General features: G+C 37.7%; 3 protein-coding genes across 5 annotated transcripts; 2 read left to right on the top strand and 1 right to left on the bottom strand.

Moving 5' to 3' along the window:
• Positions 1 to 51: 51 nt before the first annotated feature.
• Positions 52 to 19,546, bottom strand: LOC129804411 (protein hobbit). Its single transcript, XM_055851673.1, has 5 exons — positions 19,355 to 19,546; positions 19,100 to 19,223; positions 10,858 to 16,215; positions 4,517 to 5,656; positions 52 to 314 (listed from the first exon to the last, which is right to left on the bottom strand). Exons 1-5 carry the CDS (start codon positions 19,411 to 19,413, stop codon positions 264 to 266), a joined length of 6,732 nt encoding a protein of 2,243 aa, XP_055707648.1. The 5' UTR covers positions 19,414 to 19,546; the 3' UTR covers positions 52 to 263.
• Positions 6,014 to 7,232, top strand: LOC129804424 (short-chain dehydrogenase/reductase family 16C member 6-like). Its single transcript, XM_055851688.1, has one exon. It carries the CDS (start codon positions 6,532 to 6,534, stop codon positions 6,910 to 6,912), a length of 381 nt encoding a protein of 126 aa, XP_055707663.1. The 5' UTR covers positions 6,014 to 6,531; the 3' UTR covers positions 6,913 to 7,232.
• On the top strand, positions 19,528 to 20,944 carry LOC129804419 (charged multivesicular body protein 4c). Of its 3 annotated transcripts, none has more exons than XM_055851683.1 (5): positions 19,528 to 19,957; positions 20,026 to 20,203; positions 20,270 to 20,367; positions 20,435 to 20,590; positions 20,677 to 20,944. In XM_055851683.1, the coding sequence occupies exons 1-5, from the start codon at positions 19,780 to 19,782 to the stop codon at positions 20,736 to 20,738; spliced, it is 672 nt and encodes a 223-aa protein (XP_055707658.1). In that variant the 5' UTR covers positions 19,528 to 19,779; the 3' UTR covers positions 20,739 to 20,944. The 3 variants fall into 3 exon arrangements, with proteins under 3 accessions (XP_055707658.1, XP_055707659.1, XP_055707657.1); XM_055851684.1 differs by having other exon boundaries at positions 19,580 to 19,957; positions 20,680 to 20,944; XM_055851682.1 differs by having other exon boundaries at positions 19,580 to 19,957; positions 20,435 to 20,944.
• The last annotated feature ends 1,836 nt before the right edge of the window (positions 20,945 to 22,780 follow it).

The raw sequence follows: 22,780 nt of genomic DNA, 5'->3' as shown, positions 1-22,780 counted from the left end.
TTTAAACATCTTTTCTAACGGTTAAAAAAAACTGATCAAAACAATTAATTATAGTTGATAATTTATTTGGTGATAGAAGAATAATTTTACATTTATTAAATACATGGGATTTTGTTTTCATTTAAATATCTTATTTCTCGTAACTTTTTTCTTTATCTGTGCCAACATAGGGCACCAAAAGCACATTTATATGCCATTTTTCCCTTCAATGGCGAAAGCACGCGCGTTTCCTGTGGAAATTCATTAATTCACGTCAAATACTTCTAAGATTTGTTAAATTTAAAAACACCCTTTCTTTGGCTTCGATTTTCAATCTGGAAAGAGAAGAAAAATTAAAGTCAAACGTAGAACTAAAGAGCATTGTAGGGCAATTTACATAAAGTTGGACAACACTGAGAATCGGACCAATCAGTTGGAAAAGTCGGACACTTCCTCCCTTAAAAAGTTTAAAACGGGATAAAAATCAATTAAGATTTTATTTTGCATCAAAAAGTTTTTACTCCTAGTTTTATGATTATTTTTAGGGTTTTTAGGAAAAGCAAAAATCATTATTTTATAGCCAAAGAGTGACTTATGATGAATAGGTAAGTCGGTAAGCCATTCGAACCCAAAAAGATTCACCTTTTTGAATATTTTTTTAATATTTGAAAAAAAGAGAGACGAAAATAAAGGAAGAGTACCACACTAAGAAAAAACGGTGGTGCGATTAACTTTTTTTCCTCATAAATTTAACACTTTTTAGGTAAATACATCAACATTTTTTAATGTTAATTTTACACCTTTTTAAGGATATAATTAACATGAAAAAGGGTAACTTTAACCCTCAATACACCTAAAAAGCATAATATTTACACCGATTTCGGATCAATAATGCAGGGTAAAATTAACATTTCCGGAATATTATTTTAACTTTTTCGGATTTCTTTCAGTGCAGCAATCAGCAGTATTCCTCGGATCATCAGATTATTACCGTAGGGTACAGTGAGGTAATTTGGAACCATTTACAATTTGGGACATTTGAGATTTGCTCATTGTTTCAGATGAACAAAGACAAAACAAAGACCGCGAAATAGAAGAAAAAGACGATTAAGAAGAACAGGAACAGCATTTTTTCCTTTTGAATCTCTAAAATAATGACAAAATCTCAAATGTCCCAAAATTGTAAATGGTTCCCAATTACCTCATTTTACCCTATTGTCAGTAAAAATCAAATAAATTTTTAAAAATTATCAACTACCTACTTTTTACCATTTAACTTTCACAAGAACGAATTCTTGCTCATGTTTGATTCACTGCATTAGCTCAGATTAAATTTTACCGTGGTACCACACTAGAGAATTTCACATGAAAATTTGAATGTGATTTACATTAATTGTTGCTGATATGTGTCCTAATGTACAATTTTCGTTAAGAGCCTTTAGAAGTCAATTCATTTAGTGATAAAAAAAGTGGACTCGAGTCACAAAAATTGGTTTAAATAGATTAAAATAGCATAAATACGATTGATAATTAATGAGCAAATTAATGAGAATTGAGCAAATTTATGAGCAAAATTTGCTCATTAAATTTTCATCAGGTACTACTTTATTGCAGCCATTTCTTGTAGTTTTAGCGCCACAGTTTTCTCACCAATTTATTCGTGATTAAATTGTGATAAAAAGTAGTGCTAATACCTATACTAATTATCGCGCACGAGATGGAGAAAGGACAAAAGACCTTGAAAAAGATCGGTGCAGAGGATAAGTAAGAAAAAAGCTAAACAAAAAAGTGTTCGATCTACATTTTATATTCCTTCATAAACTTCTAGGATTTAGTGGTCAAATGAGATGGTGGCCGAATTAATTGAAGCTGTGTATCAGGAAACCGTCATTTGGGACTACAACTGCCGGGAATACAAAAATAGAGGCAGCCGATCAGATGATTTTCAGGCCGTTTACAACAAATTGAGTCACCAATCGCTGGAACTCACACTTCAATCGAGATTTGGGTGATATTGGCTCCCTCATTTTCGTAGTCTTCTTTTGAAAATAAAGCCCTACGATTTGAAGCAGCTCTTTAAATTCCTCCGAAGTCATCCAGACAAAATTATTATGTCCAAAAAATCGCCCCAGAGAATTTCAACGACACCATGTGAAGGTGCGCGTTAGGAGCCAATCTCTCGCCCAAAACCTCTCTCTTCTCGCTTAACTCTTTCGTCTCTTTTGGGACTGTAGTACCCAAAGAAGCATATGAATATTCTATGAAAAACAATGTTTTTTAATTATTCAGAACTGATAAAAATCCGATTCTTGTGGATGATTACAAACTATAAGGATGTCCAAATGTAAGATATTTTTTGTAGGACTTCAATTAATTCTTGAGCTTAGATATTTTTGATTAAAAATTGTGAAATTGGCTTGCAGCATATGCTGCGGTCCAGAAAGAGTTAACGGGTCCTTTAGCACGAGATAAAAGTAGTGTACAGCAGGAAAACTTCCTCTTCTTCACTAAAATCGCACATTTTCGCTCAAACGACTGAAATGCTTGAAAAAACAAAGGAGACTCATCTGACAACCCGTATGTCATCGTGACATTGAGCAATTCTAGCAATGCGTCCTGACTAAATCAGCGATTTCGAGTGGTTCTAGAAGTTTTAATGAGCAACTTTTCACTTTAACTTTAATGTGAAATTTTTTAGTGTGATAACTCCGTGGTGTTTGGCAAAAATTTACGAACAAATACGAACAAAAAACAAAGTTTTACGAACATTTTTTTTAAAGTACAAAAAATGTTCGTCAAATGATCATTTTACGAACAATGTTTGTGAAAAAAGTACAAAATTTTACGAACATGTTTGTAGATTATACGATTCACGAGCATTTCGTAATTTCTCCATAGGAATTCACAAACATTTACAAACATTTTTAAAAACTATTTTTTTTCTGTGTAGTGCTCTTCTCAGGGGCTCATCAAGCCTAATAAAAAGTGAAGCTATTTTTCAATTTTCCTTGTGAACTTTTTGCAGACATTGCACCGCGACTTAAACAAATTTCCTCTTAGTTCTTGTATTATTTCGGCGAATATTATGAAGTATGTATTTTCAGATAGCTTTTAATGCACAATGTCGAAATATATCAGACTGATAAGTCAATTCTCTTTAGGAAAAGCCTTGCCAATGGTCTTCAGTGCCTCTATGCAAAAACGTATGGAAAAATGAAATGTCGAGAGGCCCCTGGCTCTTCTAAACCCTTGAAGCCTCAAATGCTTTAGTCAGACTTTTAAAATTTTTGTCCGAATTTTGAGAAAGCAGTTTTTTAAATTGTTTTTTCTTATAGTTCGGTTTATTTTTTTTATCTATCAGCAATCTCGATCGAAATCGAATTTATTTAATTCGATTCCGTGTAAAGGTCGTATTTCAGAGGCTGCAATCCGCAAGTTCTATCAACAGGCTGGATCCTAGGAAGTATCTGATTTTGTTTTTGTTTAAAATTTGCTTATGTCCAGTTTTTTCTTGTTGCTGATTTTCTTCTCTTTTAATTTTGTTGTTTCTCTTCTTTCTCCCTTTTAGGTTTAAATTATCACATTTGTAAGAGGGATGACCCAATTTTTCTGATTAAATAATAATAATAATAATCACTTAAAATATTTCTTAAAATACCACATGTTGCAAAGAAAATGGAAAAAAGCATTTGAACTTTAACAGTGCTATCACACTAGGATTTTTTCAATTTGTGAATTCAATTTAATTTTCAGATGAATTATTCCTATGCATTATTTTGCATTAAAAATCATTTGAATTAACAGATTTCCGCTTATTTATTGATATAAACTAATACTTGGCCCACCAAAACATGTTTAAATATGCTAAAATAGCATAAATGTGGTTGCTCAAATTAATTTCAACTCAGCAAATTAAAATGTTAAAATTGCTCAACAATTCCAATTTTAGGTGATTATAGGCACCCTCATTTTCGTTGTTTCTTTCTGCAAATGAGGTCCAACTATGTGAAGTAGTTCCTCAAATTCTTCAGTAGCCATACGAAGAAAATTGTTGTGTCCAAAAAAATCACCAGTTGCGATATCATCATACATTTTTTTAATGAATCCTTGGGCAGATTCTTGGATCCATTTTCTGGCCCACAATCTTTTCCTTTTACTTTGAGACACATTTTTATTGAACACGTATCCTACATAAAGTACGAAAATTTCTTTCTCATCACTGGACTCACTCAATTTTCTAATAATGTAACAAAATCACAAATGACAAAATAAAACTGGCAATCTGCGCGGCTTTTTTGAATTTAGCAAATTCCTCGCATAAATGTGTCCTGGCTATGAAAAAATTCAAGTGGTTCTAGCAATTTTAATGTTCAATTTGCTGAATTTAATTTAAAATTAATTTGTGAAAAATCCCAGTGTGATAGCACCGTAAGTGTCCGACTTTCCTAATTTTAGTAGGCAAGCTTGTGAGAGATCGAACTGATTTTATAATAATTTGAATCAAGATCAAAGATAAAGATTGGAAGTTTAGACTTACTGCGTGTCTGCTTCCAAACAGCATCTTGGCCTTGTCCTCTTCCTGTGGTGATGGCCTTTCCCCAATCGAAGTGAGTGGCTTTTGTCGATTGATCTGCAGCTTTTGCTTGATCGCCTGTGACAAAATCACTCTACGACTGTCCGTCTTCATTGCCAACAGCAAATCCAACCATGTCCACGTGACATTGTGATACTCCAGTGTAGGAATGACCAGAGAAAAATCTGTGATGTCTTCAAAATTCTTCTCCTTATTGCCCTTGTAGCTGACTGTAACAGGAACCTCGGGAATCTTTATATAAATGAACAGTTTGTTCTTCTCAGCTCTCTCCTTCATCTTTTCCACATCATCCTTGACAATTTTCACATAGAACTCTGAATCTTTGTTACTCTTCTTGCTTTTGCTCGAACGCTTTGAGGATCTCAGTGATGTGGTACTGCCTGAAGTGGTGCTTGCAGCATCATCAATGTCATCAGCATCAGCTTCAGACGTATCCCGATCAGGAAAGCAGAATTTCAGCATTGTGCTGTAGAATTTCTTTGTGATGGCAATTGTAATAGGAACTACATTAATTTCAAAATGCTCCTTCACCGAAATCCCCCCAACGGGCTGCTTCTCCCGACAAAACACTCGCAGAACTCTCTTATGATCCACTGGCATCTCACGTTGCAATTCCGTGGCACAGAGAACCTCTCTGAATGTCTCACGTGGTATCAAATTGCACATCCTGATGTAGCCCAATTCAAGAAGATGCTCCACAGAATCATCGCTCTTTGACTTTTTGGTGTAGAGAAAATTACTGAGAATAAGATCAGCAATACCAATCTGACCATCAGCCTCCGTCAATCGCCATTGGGCATGCTTAAAGCAAATTTCATTTGCTCGAACAATTGTTAGAGGCTTATCCTTACGGATTGTCGCCAGCTTATTCATGGCTGATAGTTGGGTCTCTTTGTAGCAAGAGAGTATCATGTCCAATTCCTCACTCTTTACATTTAATTTTTCTTTACACTCTTGAATCTGTGAGTGAACTTCTTCCCATTCCTTCCGAAGATCCTCACTGTCTCTCTGTTCAGCCCGGGCTTTTCCAATCAAATGAATCTCCTTCTCAAAGAATCTCAATTGAGACATGAGATTCCTCACCTAAAAAAGGTTACAATTTAATTTGTAACCGATTATAATTGTTGTGAGTCAACACAACCCCTCTATTACCTAACCCTTACCCCAAACAGTCCCAAATTCTTACTCACTGCCTTTCCTACTACAGTAGACTCTCGCTCAATCGGCTCTTTTTCAATCGGGCGAAAAATTTTGTTGATAATTTTCACTATTAATTATGAAGATAATTTGCTCAAATTCGCTGTAGGGGAAAGTACTCTCCCTTCGAAAGTTCATGCCTTCGAATACTGTGAATTTCTTTGACTTTTCTTAAACACTTGCACATTTATATTAAATATTCGTTAGATCATTATAAATCACGAGTCCCCTCCAAAAATTGTGGGCCTAATGATTCGTTTTTATGTTTTTTTGAAGAAATATTAAAAATGGGCTCAACACTTAATTTTACTGGTCAACTTAATATCTGTTTTTTTTTTCTATTTAAAATTTATTTTGGAAGAAAGTTACTATTGTAGTATATAAAGGGTTAATTAGGGTTGATATTTGTTAAGATAGTTTTCCTCAAGAAGGAAACTATGTGTGTGGATGGCGGAAAAATTAGAAAACCACCCATACGCTGGGTTGGAATTTTAGAGTTACATGCCTTCGAATGTTCATGTGGCAACTCTACCGCCATTTGATATGTCATGATTGCTCGACATAACCTCACAGTTTTGTTTACTTTGCTTCATGTGTGGTAAAAGAATTTTGAAGTATTCTCAGATATTTTGTTTTGAAATTTAATGAAAGTGACTGAGAAAAAATGAAAGAGAAATTCTGAGCAAAATCATGTGGGAGTACAACCCAACAATGCCGGTGCTCGAGTCTATTCCGCAATTGTGCTCATATTTGACCTCATCATGATCTTTGTGCAGTGGACCTATTTTTTATTTGAGGGCATCTACCTACTCTTCAAGCCACCGGAAGAAAAATCTGTGGTGGGGGAGATTGTCCTGATAACAGGAACTGATCATGGGATTGGCAGGGAAATGGCACTCCAATATTCAGCACTGGGAGCCACAGTTGTCTGCTGGGACATCAATGAGGAGGGAAATAAGGAAACTGTGAAAGAAATTTGCTCCCGTAAAGGAAAAGCCCATGCATTTGTGTGTGACGTCTCGAAGTGTGAGGAGATCATTGAGGTGGCCAAGAAGGTTAAAGCGAAAGTCGGAACTGTGATACGATTTAAGTGGACCAAGGAGACCAAGGGTAAATGGGAGACAAAAAGAATCCCACACTAATGACAAGGCTAAAACCCCGCGATATCAACATCTGGAAATCTGAATATCTGGAAATCGAAGAGGAAAAGAACCTTGCAGAATATTTTCTTGAATCTTCCAAGATGAAGACTGAAAGACACAATGAAGCTAAACCCGGATGCTTCCGGATAATTAGTGGGCAGAAATCGCTAGGACAACAAGTGCAAGAGAATTTTTGGGAAGGCACAAGTATGCCTTTTTATTCTAAATTTTGCTCTAAAACTTTACATTTATATTCAATTGTCACAAGTAACAAATAGACAGTACACTTCATTGGTAAAATATCACATAATGAGACGCAATTTTCAACATTTTTCTTTTATTTCCGGAATCTACATAACCTCAATTTATTAACTTCAAAATACTCTCGAAGCATCACCCTTCTCTTACGCAGTCGTATTTTAGGGTTGACATATCGATAATATGGCGTTTCTATCAATTTTTGGAAAGAGAAAAGCAGTAATTGACAAAAAATTAAAAAGATTCTATTTACTCACGCTTTTCACTGCAGTGATAGTTTCAGTGAATGAATTAGACCTCCAGCTAGTTCATAATAGGTCGTTTAATGTATCGTCAGCAATATTTTCCGAGAAAATTCAAGATTCACAGGCATGTACCGCCACATTCGAAGGTAAAAACTGCACCATGGGTTGGACCAAATCGACACAATATCTTTAACATTCTTGTAAGAAGAAACTAAGAACTTTTGAATCCTAAATGATGTAGGCGTGGAATCCTAAAGAACTAGAGACTTTGTCGGTGCATCGAAAATTAACATACAATGTCAATTCTCCCAGAAGAAAATGTTAATGTTTGAACTTCGTTTTTCTGGTCCAACCTAGAGTACTTTCCCCTAGTTCTTCCTATTTTATCGTGATTCTTTATAAATGAGCGCTCTTTGTGGAATTTACAAAGGCTTTGACGCCCAAATCTATCGATAAACCGGATGACATTTTGCCCCATATTCCCGATTGAGAGAGAGTCTACTGTAAAGTGCGTTTCAAAACCACATGCGCACCCCCAAATTTCATATTCTAGGCAGATGGAGCTATTGGTTTTCTTTCGCTTCTACTTTTTTCTTTAGATTTACTTATTAGAACTTAATTCCAGGTAAAAATAAAATTTTAATATATTTCACTGGTCGTTAAAAATTAAAAGACTGAATCTAGTACGTTTTCAGGAGTTTCAAAACCATATACGCACCTTCGTTTTTCGCATCTGGCTAATCCATTTCCGAAAAAATGTCACTTTATTGTCAATGACAGTTCTAAGTGAACTTTTGGTAAAAATGCCACGTGGAAAGATCGTTTCTTCACAAGAAATTGGGGATAATAATTGCGTATAAGGAGGATAAAGTGTCAAATCGTTAAGTCGTGCTGAAGGAACTCTACGCAATTTTTTGAAAGATCCAGAAGAATATGATAGTAGACGCAATCATGTACGAAAAAGAATGCTTTCCGACCGAACACAGAGGAAGATTTTGAAACTTGTGTCGAACACGACATGTAGTTGCAAGGGTATCTTGGATGAGTTGAAGCTGAATGCGTCGAAAAGCACAGTCTGACGGACTATTCGGACTATTAAACGCTCCCAACATATTCAAAGGGTTACGATGGCACCGGCTCCACGTCTGAAGCTACACCATCTTGCTTCACGTTTGGAATTTGCCAGAGTGAATATGCAACAGGACTGGACCAAGATATTAAATAAGTTTTATAGATTTTAAGTACTTAATGTTTTCATTTGTTTTTTTTCTTTCAGGTTATTTTTTCTGACAAAAAAAAGTTCAATTTGAATGGCCCCGACATTGGAATCATCAGGGGTGGCCTCTTCTCCTTTCTTACACCGGAACCCCGTGATAAGTACATATTTCAGCAAGACAATGCAAGCGTGCATAAGAGTACTGAGACGTTGGAGTGACTTTCTGCCCAGAAAATCCGTGTCCTTCCATGGCCAGCCCGTTTTCCAGATCTCAATCCGATAGAGAACCTCTGGGGTATTCTTATTCGCATTATTTACAAAGATAATCTATGTTACAACAACATGGGTAAAATTAAAAGGGCCATCTTTCAAGCCTGGGACAGCATTCCTCGAGAAACAATGTCTACACTCATTAACAGAATGCCCAAGCATTTGTATGAAGAAATTCGTAAGAAAGGACATGCTATTAATTAAAACGTGTCCTGGATTTAAATGACAAGTTTTCGACATGAAGTTATATACAATAGGAATTGAGTTTGTTTTGATTTTTTTACGTTTCAAGAGAATTTCATCAGCTTTTCATTTCTGAAAAAAAAATTTTGAAAAGGTTGTGTTTTGGCTGAAGTGATAAAAATGGAGAATCTGCGCAAATTGATCGTGGACACGTACCTAAAGAATTCAAAAGCGAGCTATTCTGAAATCGGAATGATCACCGGAAAGTGTCCATCCACGGTGCATAGGGTTATATTATGCTTCAAGGAACTCAAGACTGTTGTTTGAAAGCCAGGATGTGGCAGAAAACCTGGAGCTGTAGACAAGAAGATGGAGAAGAGAGTGTTGGCGCTTTTCCAGAAGCAACCTTGCTTTTCAGTCAGAGAAGTGGGCAAAAAAGCTCAAACTGCTCCCCATCGCACGCACAAGCAGAGGCAAAATGCCAAAACGAGGTCGAAAAATCTGAGTGATCGAGTTTTGAAAGGCTTTCAAGGATGCATTTTGATGGACGACGAAACTGTCGTAAAAGGTGAATTTACACAGTTGCCCGGCCAACAGTTTTACACGGCGAAGACTCGTACGGCAAGTTCAAGTTCAAAGAGTACGACAAGTTCCCGAAGAAATATGTGGTTTGAATGGCAATCTGCTCTTGTGGACGTCGCAGCGAAGAATTTTTCGTGACAGGGACGATGAACGTGGGCATCTACATTAAAGAGTGCCTCCAAAAACGACTTTTGCCACTGTATCAAATCCACGATATCCCTCCTCTATTTTGGCCTGATTTGGCATCATGTCATTACGCGAAAGCCACCCTGGAATGGTTTTCCAAAAACAATGTCAAATATGTAGATAGGAAGGTCAACCCGCCCTGCACTCCAGAAGTCCTCCCCATTGAGAAATACTGGAGAATTTTGAAAGGGGACTTGAAGAAGAAGGCTAATTCAGCCAAAGATTTGTAGGACTTCGCACGAAAACGGAAGAAAGTCGTCAGAAATCCTGGGGACGACCTTGTCCAGAGCCTTATGAGGGGAGTAAAAGAAGATGACGCGAGATTTCGCGAAGAAACCGCTTGAATAAAAAACCATAAAGTGGATTTGAGTCACAATTAAATACCCTTTCAAGAAATATAAATAGTATTTTATAAGTACTATAGTTTTTTAATGAGCGTCATTTGTCTTCTTGTCTTTTAAATACAGGACACGCTTTATTAACATTGTATTTGTAGGGTTGGCACTCATTTTTCCGAATAAAACGAAGGTGCGTATATGGTTTTGAAACTCCTGAAAACGTACCAGATTCAGTCTTTTAATTTTTAACGACCAGTGAAATATTTTAAAATTTTATTTTTACCTGGAATTAAGTTCTAAAAAGTAACTCTAAAAGCAGAAGCGAAAGAAAAACAATAGCTTCATCTGCCCAGAACATGAAATTTGGGGGTGCGTATATGGTTTTGAAACGCACTTTATTTCTTAACATTCTTTCACCTTATTCCATTTCCTATATTCCCCCAAATCGTTGCATTTCCCACCTTTTTCCCCAGTTGACTATATAAGCCAAAAATTGTAATTATGTAATGGAGTCGTTTCGTTAGTCTTTAAGAGTCAACAGTAGAAGTATTCAGATGTTGGAGTCTTGTGAAATAAATTAACGCAGAAAGGTCGATAGAATTCGTGCGTTTTTCTGTCGAATAACATAATAGATCCCCAAGAACCTTAAGAAAAAAACTTTGCTCACTTGAGTTTGAAGATGCAGAATAGGTCTCTTCTGGTCCTCTCCACTCGACAGCTGCAACTGGAAACGCATCCTGGCTAGCTTCTCAGAGGCCTGCTTCCTCTGTGGCTCCACAAAAAGCATCAAATTATTTACAATGTCCAAGATCATTGCATATTGCAGAGAATTTGTGCAGACATTTAGATCATGATGCATTAGAGTGAATGCATCTACTGGATCATCCTGACGTTCCCATGGACTCAGACTATCCTCTGCCGGTACTGGGGGCACTTCAGTTAGTGTTCCTGGATCAATACTTGTATCTCCGTAGCTGACGTAGAAAAATTCACACTTGCACCTGGATACTATTCGTTGCAATTGAGTTGCTGTCAATCCTGGTGGTCCAGAAGCTCCCACTGTCTCAGACACGACACCACCAACACTCTGACCACTACCCACCAGATGAGGGATGTCAGGAAGTTCATTGATCACCGTGGCTTCTTTGTCCTTCTCCTGGATGTTATCCACGGTCAACCACATAATATTCTCATCCAAGAGTGAATCATTCTCACCAGCACTAACTGTGGCATAATACTGCATGCACTCTAGGGAACCCACCCAAGTTGTCTTAGACACGAGACTCCGATCCCGCCAAACTGGTCGATGAACTCGTTGCAGAATTTCTGTTTTGGCAGCACTTAGGATGACATAGCCAGAGGTTTCGCATCCTTTGAGGAGTACTTGGGAATTCACTAGCGAAATGAACCAGTTGTAGTGGGTAACGTCGGAATCCTGACAAGCCTGAAGTCCCTGTAGTTGTTGTTCCCTGGTTTGCGTTGACAGATCATCACTGTAGACGTGAAATTTGTGATCAGCCTCGGCAATCAATTGTTGCAGCATTGTGATAGCATGACTAGTCTGTTGGGATTTATTGAGGCTACTTGTAGGTGTTCCAGCTGCAAGAATTGAACTTCCTGGTGGTGGTGTAACTGTGGATATATTGGAGTCAGTTCGACGTGTCTTCAAAGGAGTCGTTGTGCTACCACCATCTTTGCGGAAACCCTTTAATACTTCTGTTGAGAGGTTCTTCTTCAACTTCTGAGACTTCATGAAGGAGTCAAAGAGAGCAAAAGCCACATCTCTATTATTCTTCGTCCAGGCTCCCTTGAGATCGTACACTACCAATTTGTGTGTAGGACTATCCTTGTGCTTCTGTTCACTTGATGTTCCCGTTGATGCAAGCATAGCTTCCCGGCCGTAAGAAACCTTAGCTACACTTAAAAAGTAGAATTTGACAATCTTGGGATTTTCCGTATTGACTAGACTCTCTGAACTTGCATCAGCTCTCTCATTTAGAATACTCTTCAGCCAGATCTCAGTATCATTTAGTTCACAATTCATGTACATGGTAGCCCAATCAGCTCGTGGTCTATGAATCAAACCATCATCTATGGGATAGAGGGTTAGGGTGTGTTCAGAACTAAAAGACACCCTTCCACCATTCAGTTCAAATCCCCGATTGAGAGCATGGGAAATCCAGTAGAGAACTTGAAATTTGTGCAAACTCATCTGAAGATGTGCTTTGCGATAGTGTCGACTCAGTTGCTTCTTCCTCGGACGAACATTATTGAAAACTGGTCCACGACGCGTCGGTCTCGTTACACCTGACAGAATGAGCTTTAGATTCTCAAACCATCTCAAAGTCGAACCATAGAGCACTAAATTGGGTATATCAATTTCTGGCTGTTGTCCTGAAACTGCTCTAGTTTCAAATGATATCCAAATATTTAGGTTTTGGGATCTAAAAGCCCTGAAGGAATCATGAACTTGATTGCTAGAATACTCTGGTAGTTTGTCGGGAGCACATGGGATGACTGAATGATGATCATTCGGATTAGCCAGGCAAATCCAGTGAAGTTTGAATGTCAGTTTAAGATTTGGGAAATGCAGAAGCCTGCAATCGTCATATCTCGAAGCTGTTCTCACACTCACATTGAGCTCTCCCTTGAACATCACTTTAGCATTGGTCCAGACAATTCCACAATTATTCCATGTCAACTCCATCTCTTCTGTCGTATTATACGGGTCTAGTGAGGCATGCAACAGTACTGTAAATTGCCTAACTATCATCGTTAGACGTCCATGGAGTAAAAGTCGCAGTTTATCCCAGAACGGAAGTAGAGGACTAGGATCTCGAGATGGAGCTGATATTTTCTCAAAACTCAAATTACACTGAGCCATTACTGGTTCCCAACACGGTCCAAAGGCGTAACTGCACTGATCGAGTTCACAGTCAAAGTCATGGTAGAACTTCAAAGCTGGCATTCCTCGTTGAATTGTATGGGTACCAAAGGGTTCCCCAATTTCAATCTGGACATCACGTTTTGCCCTGCGGGGCGCCACTTGTTCCGCCCCACAGAGATGTCCAAACAACCTCATTTGCTTCACTGCAAACATCGGCTGTGGAAAATCCCTCAACATGAATTTCCATTCAGAACAACTCATATTGACAGCTCGACACCAGAGCGTTATAAATTCCAGGCCCTCTTCTGGCCATGGACTATCACTATCAATCTCCTTCATCATCTTTACGACATTCTCCGTGCCATGAATCGACGGATCTGCCATTGCCATAATCTCCAGATCTGACATAATCCAGGCTATTAGCCTAGTTCGCGGTGGTCCAGCTTCGGCTATCTTCTTGGATCTCTGAATGTAGATCTCGGAACTCTTCTTTTCCAGCATTGCTCTCATACTTTCAATCGTCCTAGCCGGCATCAATGGCCTTTCCTGACACATCTGTGCTATTTTCTGCTCAAGCAATTCCCTCCTTTCGATACTTTCGTTGTATTCATCCAGAAGTAAAACATAGTTATCCCTGAGTTTAACTTCAAATGGATCATCACTCATCTCTAGTAAAAATTCTTTGACTTGAATGAGCATATCACAGGGAAGTGGTGAGTTAACTGTAAAGGGCTTCTTCTTGATATTATGAATGACTTTGAGCCATTTGAACAGTGAAACAAATTCATTTTGAATTGCATCGGAAAAGTTATAGTCATATGGGAAGATTCCACTGAATCTCCTGATTGATGTCACCCAGACACGATTTGACGGCAGAACAAAGTTTTCATAGTGAGTCCTTTCAGCTGTTAACATATCAACTTCTCTTAGAAGTCTCATATTGACATCCTTAAATGTGAAGATATGTTGCTCATCGAGATTAATATAGCCATTTTCCAGAGAAATCAACCATCGATCTGTTCGACTTAGATAGAGATTTTCCAGGAAAATCTGCATTGAATGCTTCTGAGAAATTTTAATTCCCAGCATTGAACTTCCCTCGGCGTACAAATCGAAAATCAACTTGATTTTCTGATCTGTCTCTGGAACTGGTTCAGCTGACTTTTTATCTTTTGCCACACCCAGAGAGTCCTGGAAAGCCTTGATCTCCTGACAAAGGGTAAAAATGTGCATGTGCAGAAGAGAATTCCATACAATTTCTGTATTATTGGCCACATGGACAGTTATCTGAGGCACATCGGGAACTTTCGATTGCGGCTGATACTCAACTCGTATCAACTTCACCGAGGAGAAAACATCAGGAAAATCACTCAGTGTCAACCCAATACTGCTCACCTCATTTCTAAAAGCCATCTGAAGGCCACAGAGTTTGAGGACGGTCAATTGAAGATTTCTAGCCAGAGACACTTCAGTCAAGTTTATGAGAACGCAAGCTTCGTGCGAATTGAAAAAGAACAAATTGATGTCTGTTACTTTAGCATTCACGAGAATACTTCCATTATTCTCCCGGATCCTCTTCCGACTACTCCTCAGAACTTGATCTTGCAACTTTGGCATTTTGTACTGCTCAATGCAAGAAAGCGTCTGACTGATAAATTCTGTCAGGAGAGGACTCCATTCCAGCCTCAAAGTATGAACAGATAGATCCAATTTCGTAGCGTTCCCATAGCTACTGATCTTAATGAGACTGACTCCCATATAGAAGGGACTTCCTTTGGTATGCACCTTCTTCTTATTGAACTCCTTTCCACTGTTTCCCAAGGACCACCAGAGAGCCTCCACCATGAGTTCTGTGCTCCAGTGACGATTCTCCAACAGCAAATTGGCCAATTTATTCTCATACACGCAACTCCTGATCTCATCAAATTGCTCCAGCAAAAGCTTAGCATGATTGATGTTAATGGTCGCCGATTGACCTCCACTGAGCTTTCCCAAGCACGAAACATTCCACAACTCTGCACATCCCTTGATAACAACTTTCTTCAAGAAAGCCTCTACAGCTGACTCATCTCCATTCCTATCAACATCCTGACGCGATTTAACTCTCATTGGACCCGGATTGGATTTCATAGCTTGCAGGAAATTACTATTTAGCCATCCATAGATATCCGGATGGTTATAAATTACCTGAAAAGTTGTCAACTTCAAGTAGAGATTCACAGTATCATTCTCCAACTTCGAATCCATAGTCAACTTGTCCACAAAGAGAATCTTCTCGTGATTTGTGTCAATCTCAAAACTCTGAACATGCAATCCCATATAGAGAATTGGGAGACTGTACTGTGTCTGAGAATTATTTCTGCTAAACTTCCCACTAACCGTGAAGGCTTGAAGTTGAGCAGAAAAATCATTGGAACTATTTTCTCTCACTGAAGAAATTGTGGTATCTTCAATTTTGAGCGTAAAGCTCTTTGGAATAATGGGTGAGATACAATCATAAGCATTCTGCCCGTCCTTTTCTGCACAACCCACTGAGTGACTTTTCTTTGGTGATGAACTTCTCCTGAGATCACGCATAAAATTGTAGAGGCCATCGTGAAGTGTAGTCTTGGTATTGCTCACAGTCACTTGGAGATTCTCCACAGAAATTGGTCCCTGAGCCAACAAAATTCCCTCCAGAGCCACACCAAAATTAATCTCTGCCAGAGATGGCTTGATTTTACTGTGGCTCTCCAGGGAGGGCTTTCTCGTGGGAAAATGCCTAAGCACCTTGGCTTGGGCATCACACAGAGCAGCGGTAACTATCAGTGTCTTGGAATTGTGGACAATACTTCCGTCCAAATGTAATTCACTGGCAATAGCATGAAGCAACCATCCAGCGTCCAAATCATTGTTCATCAACACCAATGAGATGTTATAGACGTGGATAGCCATAAACTGGGCAAAGTTAATGATGGATGTTGGCACTTTCTTATTACGAAAGTCCACAGGGTCGGAATAAACTGTAGGAGGTGGAAAACCACTTCCAGTTTTACCCACAATATCCTTGTTGATCCTAATATCGCGGATGTTAATTGAGAGGAATTTTGACACTTCAGAATTGAAGAAACTACTGCGAATCCCAATTTCATCGATGTGCTAAAAGATTCCCAATGAGATTTTGTGGTCAGCACCAACAGAAAGCAAGTGATAAGACTAGATCAGCTTAGAAAGGTGTGATTCTTTCATTGCAAATTCGGTTTGTGAGCAAATTTTAGAAGTAGGTTTGTATATAAAAAATGCTAATTTTCTTTAGTAAAACTTAATAGTAATTTTATTCAAGGATATTATATTTTTTGTATATGAACTTTAGTCGATTATTATCGGAAATTTTTAAAGATAGAGGCCTCAAAGTTGAAGATTAGAGCCTCTCGAACACCCGCAAAAATTAACGCAAATATTAACAAAAAACACCGCAGTCCGCAAAAAACTGCGAAAAATTCCGTGGTCTGTGAAAAGCAATCTGACTTTTTCTTTTGTTTGACGCTATTATCACATTTTCTTAAAATTGAAATCTTTTAATTGAAATATCTCGAAATCCTACTTATCGATCTTTATTTTTTTTTTGTGAGTTCAAAGGTAGTACAGTGTTCTGAAACTGCGCTACAAAAAGATGAGAAAATGAAAAATTCCTCAAAACAAGATTTCCATATAAATCGTTAAAACCGCTGTTGAACCGGTTTTTCAACAAAATTAAAAGCTTCTATACCTATATATTAGAAACTATCATAGGGGACAAGCAATTAATTAAATTTAATATATACTTAGGAGGTGACCTGCTTATGCAAATCGACTGGTGTGTGCTCCAGATTGTCGCGAGCTCTCCGCACTATGTCCTATCACTTGTACGACTCGCTACGAACTCACGTCCGTACCCACTGAGATCGTACGATCAACTAAACTATTACAGTCGTCTCCACCATCACTAGAGGGGCTGGCCTAGAAAGGAGACATTGCGTCTCGAATATAGGGTTGCCTTAACAGAGCATTTATTGCTATAAGGTGGAAAATTAAATCTTTACATTATTTTTGTCAAAAAATGCTTTTGTGAAGAAAATCGTCTGGCGTAAAATGTTCGACAGGAAAACAAACATTTACGAACAAATGACAAAATTTTACGAACATTTTTTGTGTGTTTACGAACATTTAGGAACAAATGTTTATAAAAGTACAAAAAATGCTCGTCAAGTGATCATGTTACGAACAATGTTTGTGAAAAAAGTACAAACTTTTACGAACATGTTTGTGAGTTATACGATTCACGAGCATTTCGTAACTCCCCCATAGGAATTCACAAACATTTACGAACACTTTTACGATTTTTTTTTTCGTATAGGAATTATGCGCCCGTATGCTGTCTGTGGGAAATGATCAAATTCATAGGACTTTTATGGTCTCTACACACTATGAGAAACTTCTTTAAAAAATTGTCTTGAAGGAAAATTTCCTTATCTTTGTAAGCAGAAAAGTCAGAATTTATTAAAAAGGGCAATTTTTGACGATAATTGCTTGGAGTATGTAGACATCATTAGAAACCATTCCCGACTACAACATCAGTGTTTTTTTATGATTAAAAAAATAATATTGACACAACTTTTACAAGATCTTGTATATTAACGGTAAAAAATTATATGATAAATTTAGTATCAACAAAATATTTTGTTAAAAACCAAAAGATTTGACAAGGAATCCTATCCTTATGGCGACAGGGGTAGTAAAATACCTCGTTACTATGCTAAATGGGACAACAAGGTTTTACAAAATTTTTACGAGCGATTTTTATTAGAATAAAAATGTCAATGGGACTCAATGGGTCAAGTGGTAGAGCACTCTCTCTATGATGCAAGTGTCCCGGTTTCGAATCCCCTTTATGGCCTCTTCACACTAGAGAAATTTATGTCTATATTGAAGAGTTTTTCTTAGAAAAGCGTAGGGAATTTGCTTCAATATGGACATAAATTTCTCTCGTGTGGAGAGGCCATTAGGTCACCAGGAATATTTCTGGCGTTAAAGGTGTTCGGATTGCATCCAGTGAGCTTCACTGCACTTGATTCCACGGGCATGGGACTGACAACCTCAACCCGTACAAGAAAAAAATAATAATGTATGTCTAGAAATCCCCTTGCGGGAAGGCCTTGTTCCTTCATGGAATATGTTGTGCATTATGCAAGCGCCTGGCAAGTTGGCCTTTTTATATGGAGCTATTTGAAGCCAATTCCTAAATTGATCTCGGACTCAGCTCACAGTGCTCCGAGGAAAAAATTATTTAAACAAAAATTTAGTATATTTATCCCTCCATACGGAAAGGTATCTTATAATACGGAAAAACTTCTCACTTTTTAAATATTTAACATAACGATCACGAGTGCAGAAAAATTCCCATACGCATTTGTATATGAAAGTAAGAAATTGGCTACTACTTTGAAGGCCACTCGCCGGGGACTAGGCATTATGGCCTCTACACATTGGGAGCAATTTTTGTCAAAAATTGCTTTTTTTAAGGAAATTCCCTGCAGCGTTGTAGGGAGAAACGTCAAATTTCTGTCAAAAACGCAATTTTTGACGAAAATTGCTCCCAATGTGTAGACGCCTTTATAGAAATGTCAAAATTCTGTCAAAAATGCAATGTTTGAAAAAAAAACTGCTCTGAATGCGTAGAGGCCATATATATAGAATAGAAATTGTCGTATGCGTGAGTAGATAGATGTTAAAGGCGATTAATAAATGAACATCGCTTTCTAAACAGGAGATATTGTGTATAGCACGGAAGGCCGGACGGCCGGCCGGACTTAAGCCCAGACCCTTAAAATTTTAGTGTATAATTTTTGGTATCAGGGATGTTCAATACGTATAGTATACCCTGAGAAGGACATCCCGATCTGACGACTTTAAGAAAATCGGTGCATTACAATATGTGTGATTGTGAAAGAACTGAAAGAATCACACCTGATTATTGATAATTCCCGGTGTAAAAGTAACTCACCACAGAAAATCCATTTTTGCAGACTTCAACATCTCTCAAGCAAAAAGGGAAGCTTATCCGACCAAAGCGCACCTTGATTTTGAATTTGTGCACAAGAAACCATCCAAAGAGTTTGGGGAGTAGCCTGAAATGCGCAATTAGGAAGGGGGATTTTTTGTCAAATTTGGGGCCCACCAAAACATTAGGTCATCAATCGAATTAGTTTTTTTTTTCTCCTAATGGGGCATTCAGGGACATTTTCAGATTGATATTTACCATGTTATTCCACCGTAGATGATGGCACAAATTATCAAAAAACACACTACAGCACTCATAGTACTGATTCACATCATTTTTCACACAAAATAAACTTGTTTTACTCACTAATTTTAACAATATTTTGGAGCAACACCACGACCTCCCACAAATTGCAGCATGTCATTCACAGCTGTTTGGAGAAACCTTTCAACTTCCCAACCGCGATTTGAACCCGAAGAAATCCGATTGTAGATCACCGAATGGTTGTCAGATTGTATGACGCATCCATAGAGTGAAAATTCCTAAAAAATTTGCAATTTTATTGCTTTTGGCAAGATTTTCTGTGAAAACTTTGTGAATTTGGGTGAAAAGGGTGGCTTGTAAATAGTCCAGTGAGTGCAGAGACTAGTGCGATTTGTGTTGTGTAAAACAGGCAGGGCACAATGAGTTTCTTCGGGAAGATGTTTGGGAAGAAAGGGGAGCAAGCCCCCACAACTGGTGAGGCCATCCAGAAACTCCGCGAGACAGAGAACATGCTGATAAAGAAGCAGGAATTTCTGGAGTCAAAAATCGAAGCTGAGCTGGACATTGCACGGAAGAATGGATCGAAAAACAAGAGAGGTTTGCATTATTGAAAATCTTTAGATGCGAGTGGATGACCTTCAGACACTCAATTCCGGATCTTTCAGTGGCCATCCAGGCACTAAAGCGGAAGAAGAAGTATGAGAAGCAACTGCAGCAAATTGATGGGACATTGTCCACAATAGAGATGCAGAGAGAAGCACTGGAGAGTGCAAATACCAATACGGCTGTCTTGACGACAATGAAGAATGCCGCTGATGCCCTTAAAGCTGCCCACAATAACATGTGCGTCCCATTGGGATCTTGCTCCTTTGTTCTCTTCTTCTTAACGGCAAATTTTTTTCCTTGCAGGGATGTCGATCAGATACACGACATGATGGATGATATTGCTGAGCAACAGAATATTGCAACAGAGATTTCCGACGCTATTTCCAATCCAGTATCATTCGGTAAGGTTTCCCATCGAACAAGATTCTAATAAGACATCCTCCAGTAACCACTTTAACCCATTTCCAGGTCAAGACATCGACGAGGATGAGTTGGAGAAGGAGCTGGAAGAGCTCGAACAGGAGGAACTCGATAAGGAGCTCCTTGGTGTTGGTCCTAGTGCAACAGAGCTACCAGAAGTGCCGTCCGATGAGATTAAGGAGAAAGCCAAGGAAAAGAAAAAAGGTCTGTACTCTCAATGTAATATTCTCTCAAGAAATTATCTCTGGTCTTTGTGTATGACTCATGCCCTAAAAACACGTTTTCTCCAGCAGCTACGGCCGCCGATACGGATGACAAAGACCTCAAAGAGTTGATGGCATGGGCAGAGTAAAAAAGCAGCCCCATCTCAGCCTCCAATTCAATTGGTTTTCCGCGTTTTTTTTATCTACCGGTGAAATACGTCAGAAAAGGATAGAGATGATAGACACAGCGCAAAAAGGGATTTGTCGCAAGATTTTTCAATAATGCTTACTGTTAATCACCTCAATGATAAATAAACTATGTCTTAAGAAATAAATTAACATTATTTAAAAAGAATTTTGCGAGAAATTCATTTTACAAAAAATCCATTTCTGATTCCAAAGTCGACTGTTATTTTTGAAACTCCCAGCATCCTGGGGCCGTATGTATCCTCCACTTTGTGAGAGAAAATTTTATGCGAGCCTCTCTCCGTGACATTTTCTCCTACTTTTCCCACCTGCCTGCTCTCCCGTATCCACGAATATCGGAGAGAATCAGGTGAGATTTTCGTGTGGAACTATTTGTGGAAATCGTTTTTGACATTCAGCGCGCTGGGTCGCAAAAAACACTGAAGGGGTCTCGGTAGCTCAACGGGCAAAGTGTTGGCTTTGTGACGCAGAGGCCCTCGGTTCGATCCTTGATCGAAGCGCGTCCGGTGAATAATTGGAAAACAGTTTTTCACCGTCCTTAAAAGCTACAAACTGAACGCAAAAATATCAAGAAAGGAAGTATGGTAAAACATAAGGGAGCAAAAAAAAAAAAAGGATTTGTGATGGAGCAAAAAGAAAAATGATAAGGAGAGATGAGAGGAACAAACATACGGGAAAAGAGAAAAACAGATGGAACTCGTATGTAAAAATAAGAGTGAGCGAAATGGCTATATGGACCTGATTGAGTCTGACAGCCAAAAACATAAAAAGAAGAGAGAGAGAGAAAAAACACTGAATACTGAAGTAATTATAAATTGAATGAATGAATAAATAATTAAATAACATTGTTATTTATTCATCGCGACTCCTCTTAACTCTTTCCGGACCGCAGCATATGCTGGAAGCCAATTTCACCATTTTTTTAATCAAAAATATCTAAGCTCAGGAATTAATTGAGGTCCTACAAAATATTTGGACATTCTTATAGTTTGTAATCATCCACAAAAATCAGATTTTTATCGATTCTGAATAATTAAAAAAAAAACATCGTTTTTCACAGAATATTCATATGCTGCTTTGGGTAGGTAGTCAGAGTCCCAAAAAAGACGAAAGAGTTAACACTTAAATGACTGCAACGGCATTTCATGCCAAATTTCTCTTTAATATTTTACTACAGTAAAAAACTTAAAGAAAGGCCCTTTGCATTTGCACCAATTCAATTATAAATATGGTTTTAATTATAAATACAATTCTCAATTATACGTGGGCTAAACGTGTATATTAAACGTGGGCTGTTAGATTGGATGTCATGGGCCCGCGACCCCAATTGGGATAAGCGGTTGAAAATGAATGAATGAATGAATGAATTTTCAATTATAAATACGGTGGTTTTGTATAAATTTTCTGAAAATTGTCAAATAATGCTAAAGTGAATTTTCAGATATTTTTGTAACAAAAAACCAGTTTTCATTGAATTTTTCTTTTTTTTTAGCAATTTGACAAGGATTATTGGATTCATATCATTTTCCTGTAAAATTTAAAAATTCTCATTCATAATTTGCGCTTTTTTGAAAATAATAAGTAAAATTCCAATTAGGAATTCGGAAAAGAAAAAAATGTGTAAAGTTAATTTTCATCTTATTTTTCTCTGCAATATTATTCGGCAATAATTCTTATTATTTATTTTTTCAATATTTTCACATTTTTTTGTATTTTTTGTGATTTTTCAAACCAATTTTCAAGCGATCAGGCATATTAAATGTTATGAGATTACGAGTCTCCGCAAAGAAAAGTTTTCTTAGTCGCTAATTTGGTATTGTTTCGGATTTGAGGAGTATTTTTGTAACATTTTTGCAATACTTGAGAACCTCGTCAAATATACATGATATTTTCGCAATTTTTGATAAACAATTCACACTTCCGCTATTTTAATGGCAGTTTCAGGATTTTTCGATTATTAAAGAATTTAGATATAGAATTTTAT

This window comes from Phlebotomus papatasi, chromosome 2 (genome assembly GCF_024763615.1).
Source record: "Phlebotomus papatasi isolate M1 chromosome 2, Ppap_2.1, whole genome shotgun sequence".
In the NCBI taxonomy this organism is placed as follows: domain Eukaryota; kingdom Metazoa; phylum Arthropoda; class Insecta; order Diptera; family Psychodidae; genus Phlebotomus; species Phlebotomus papatasi.
This window is presented reverse-complemented; position numbering and strand designations above follow the sequence as displayed.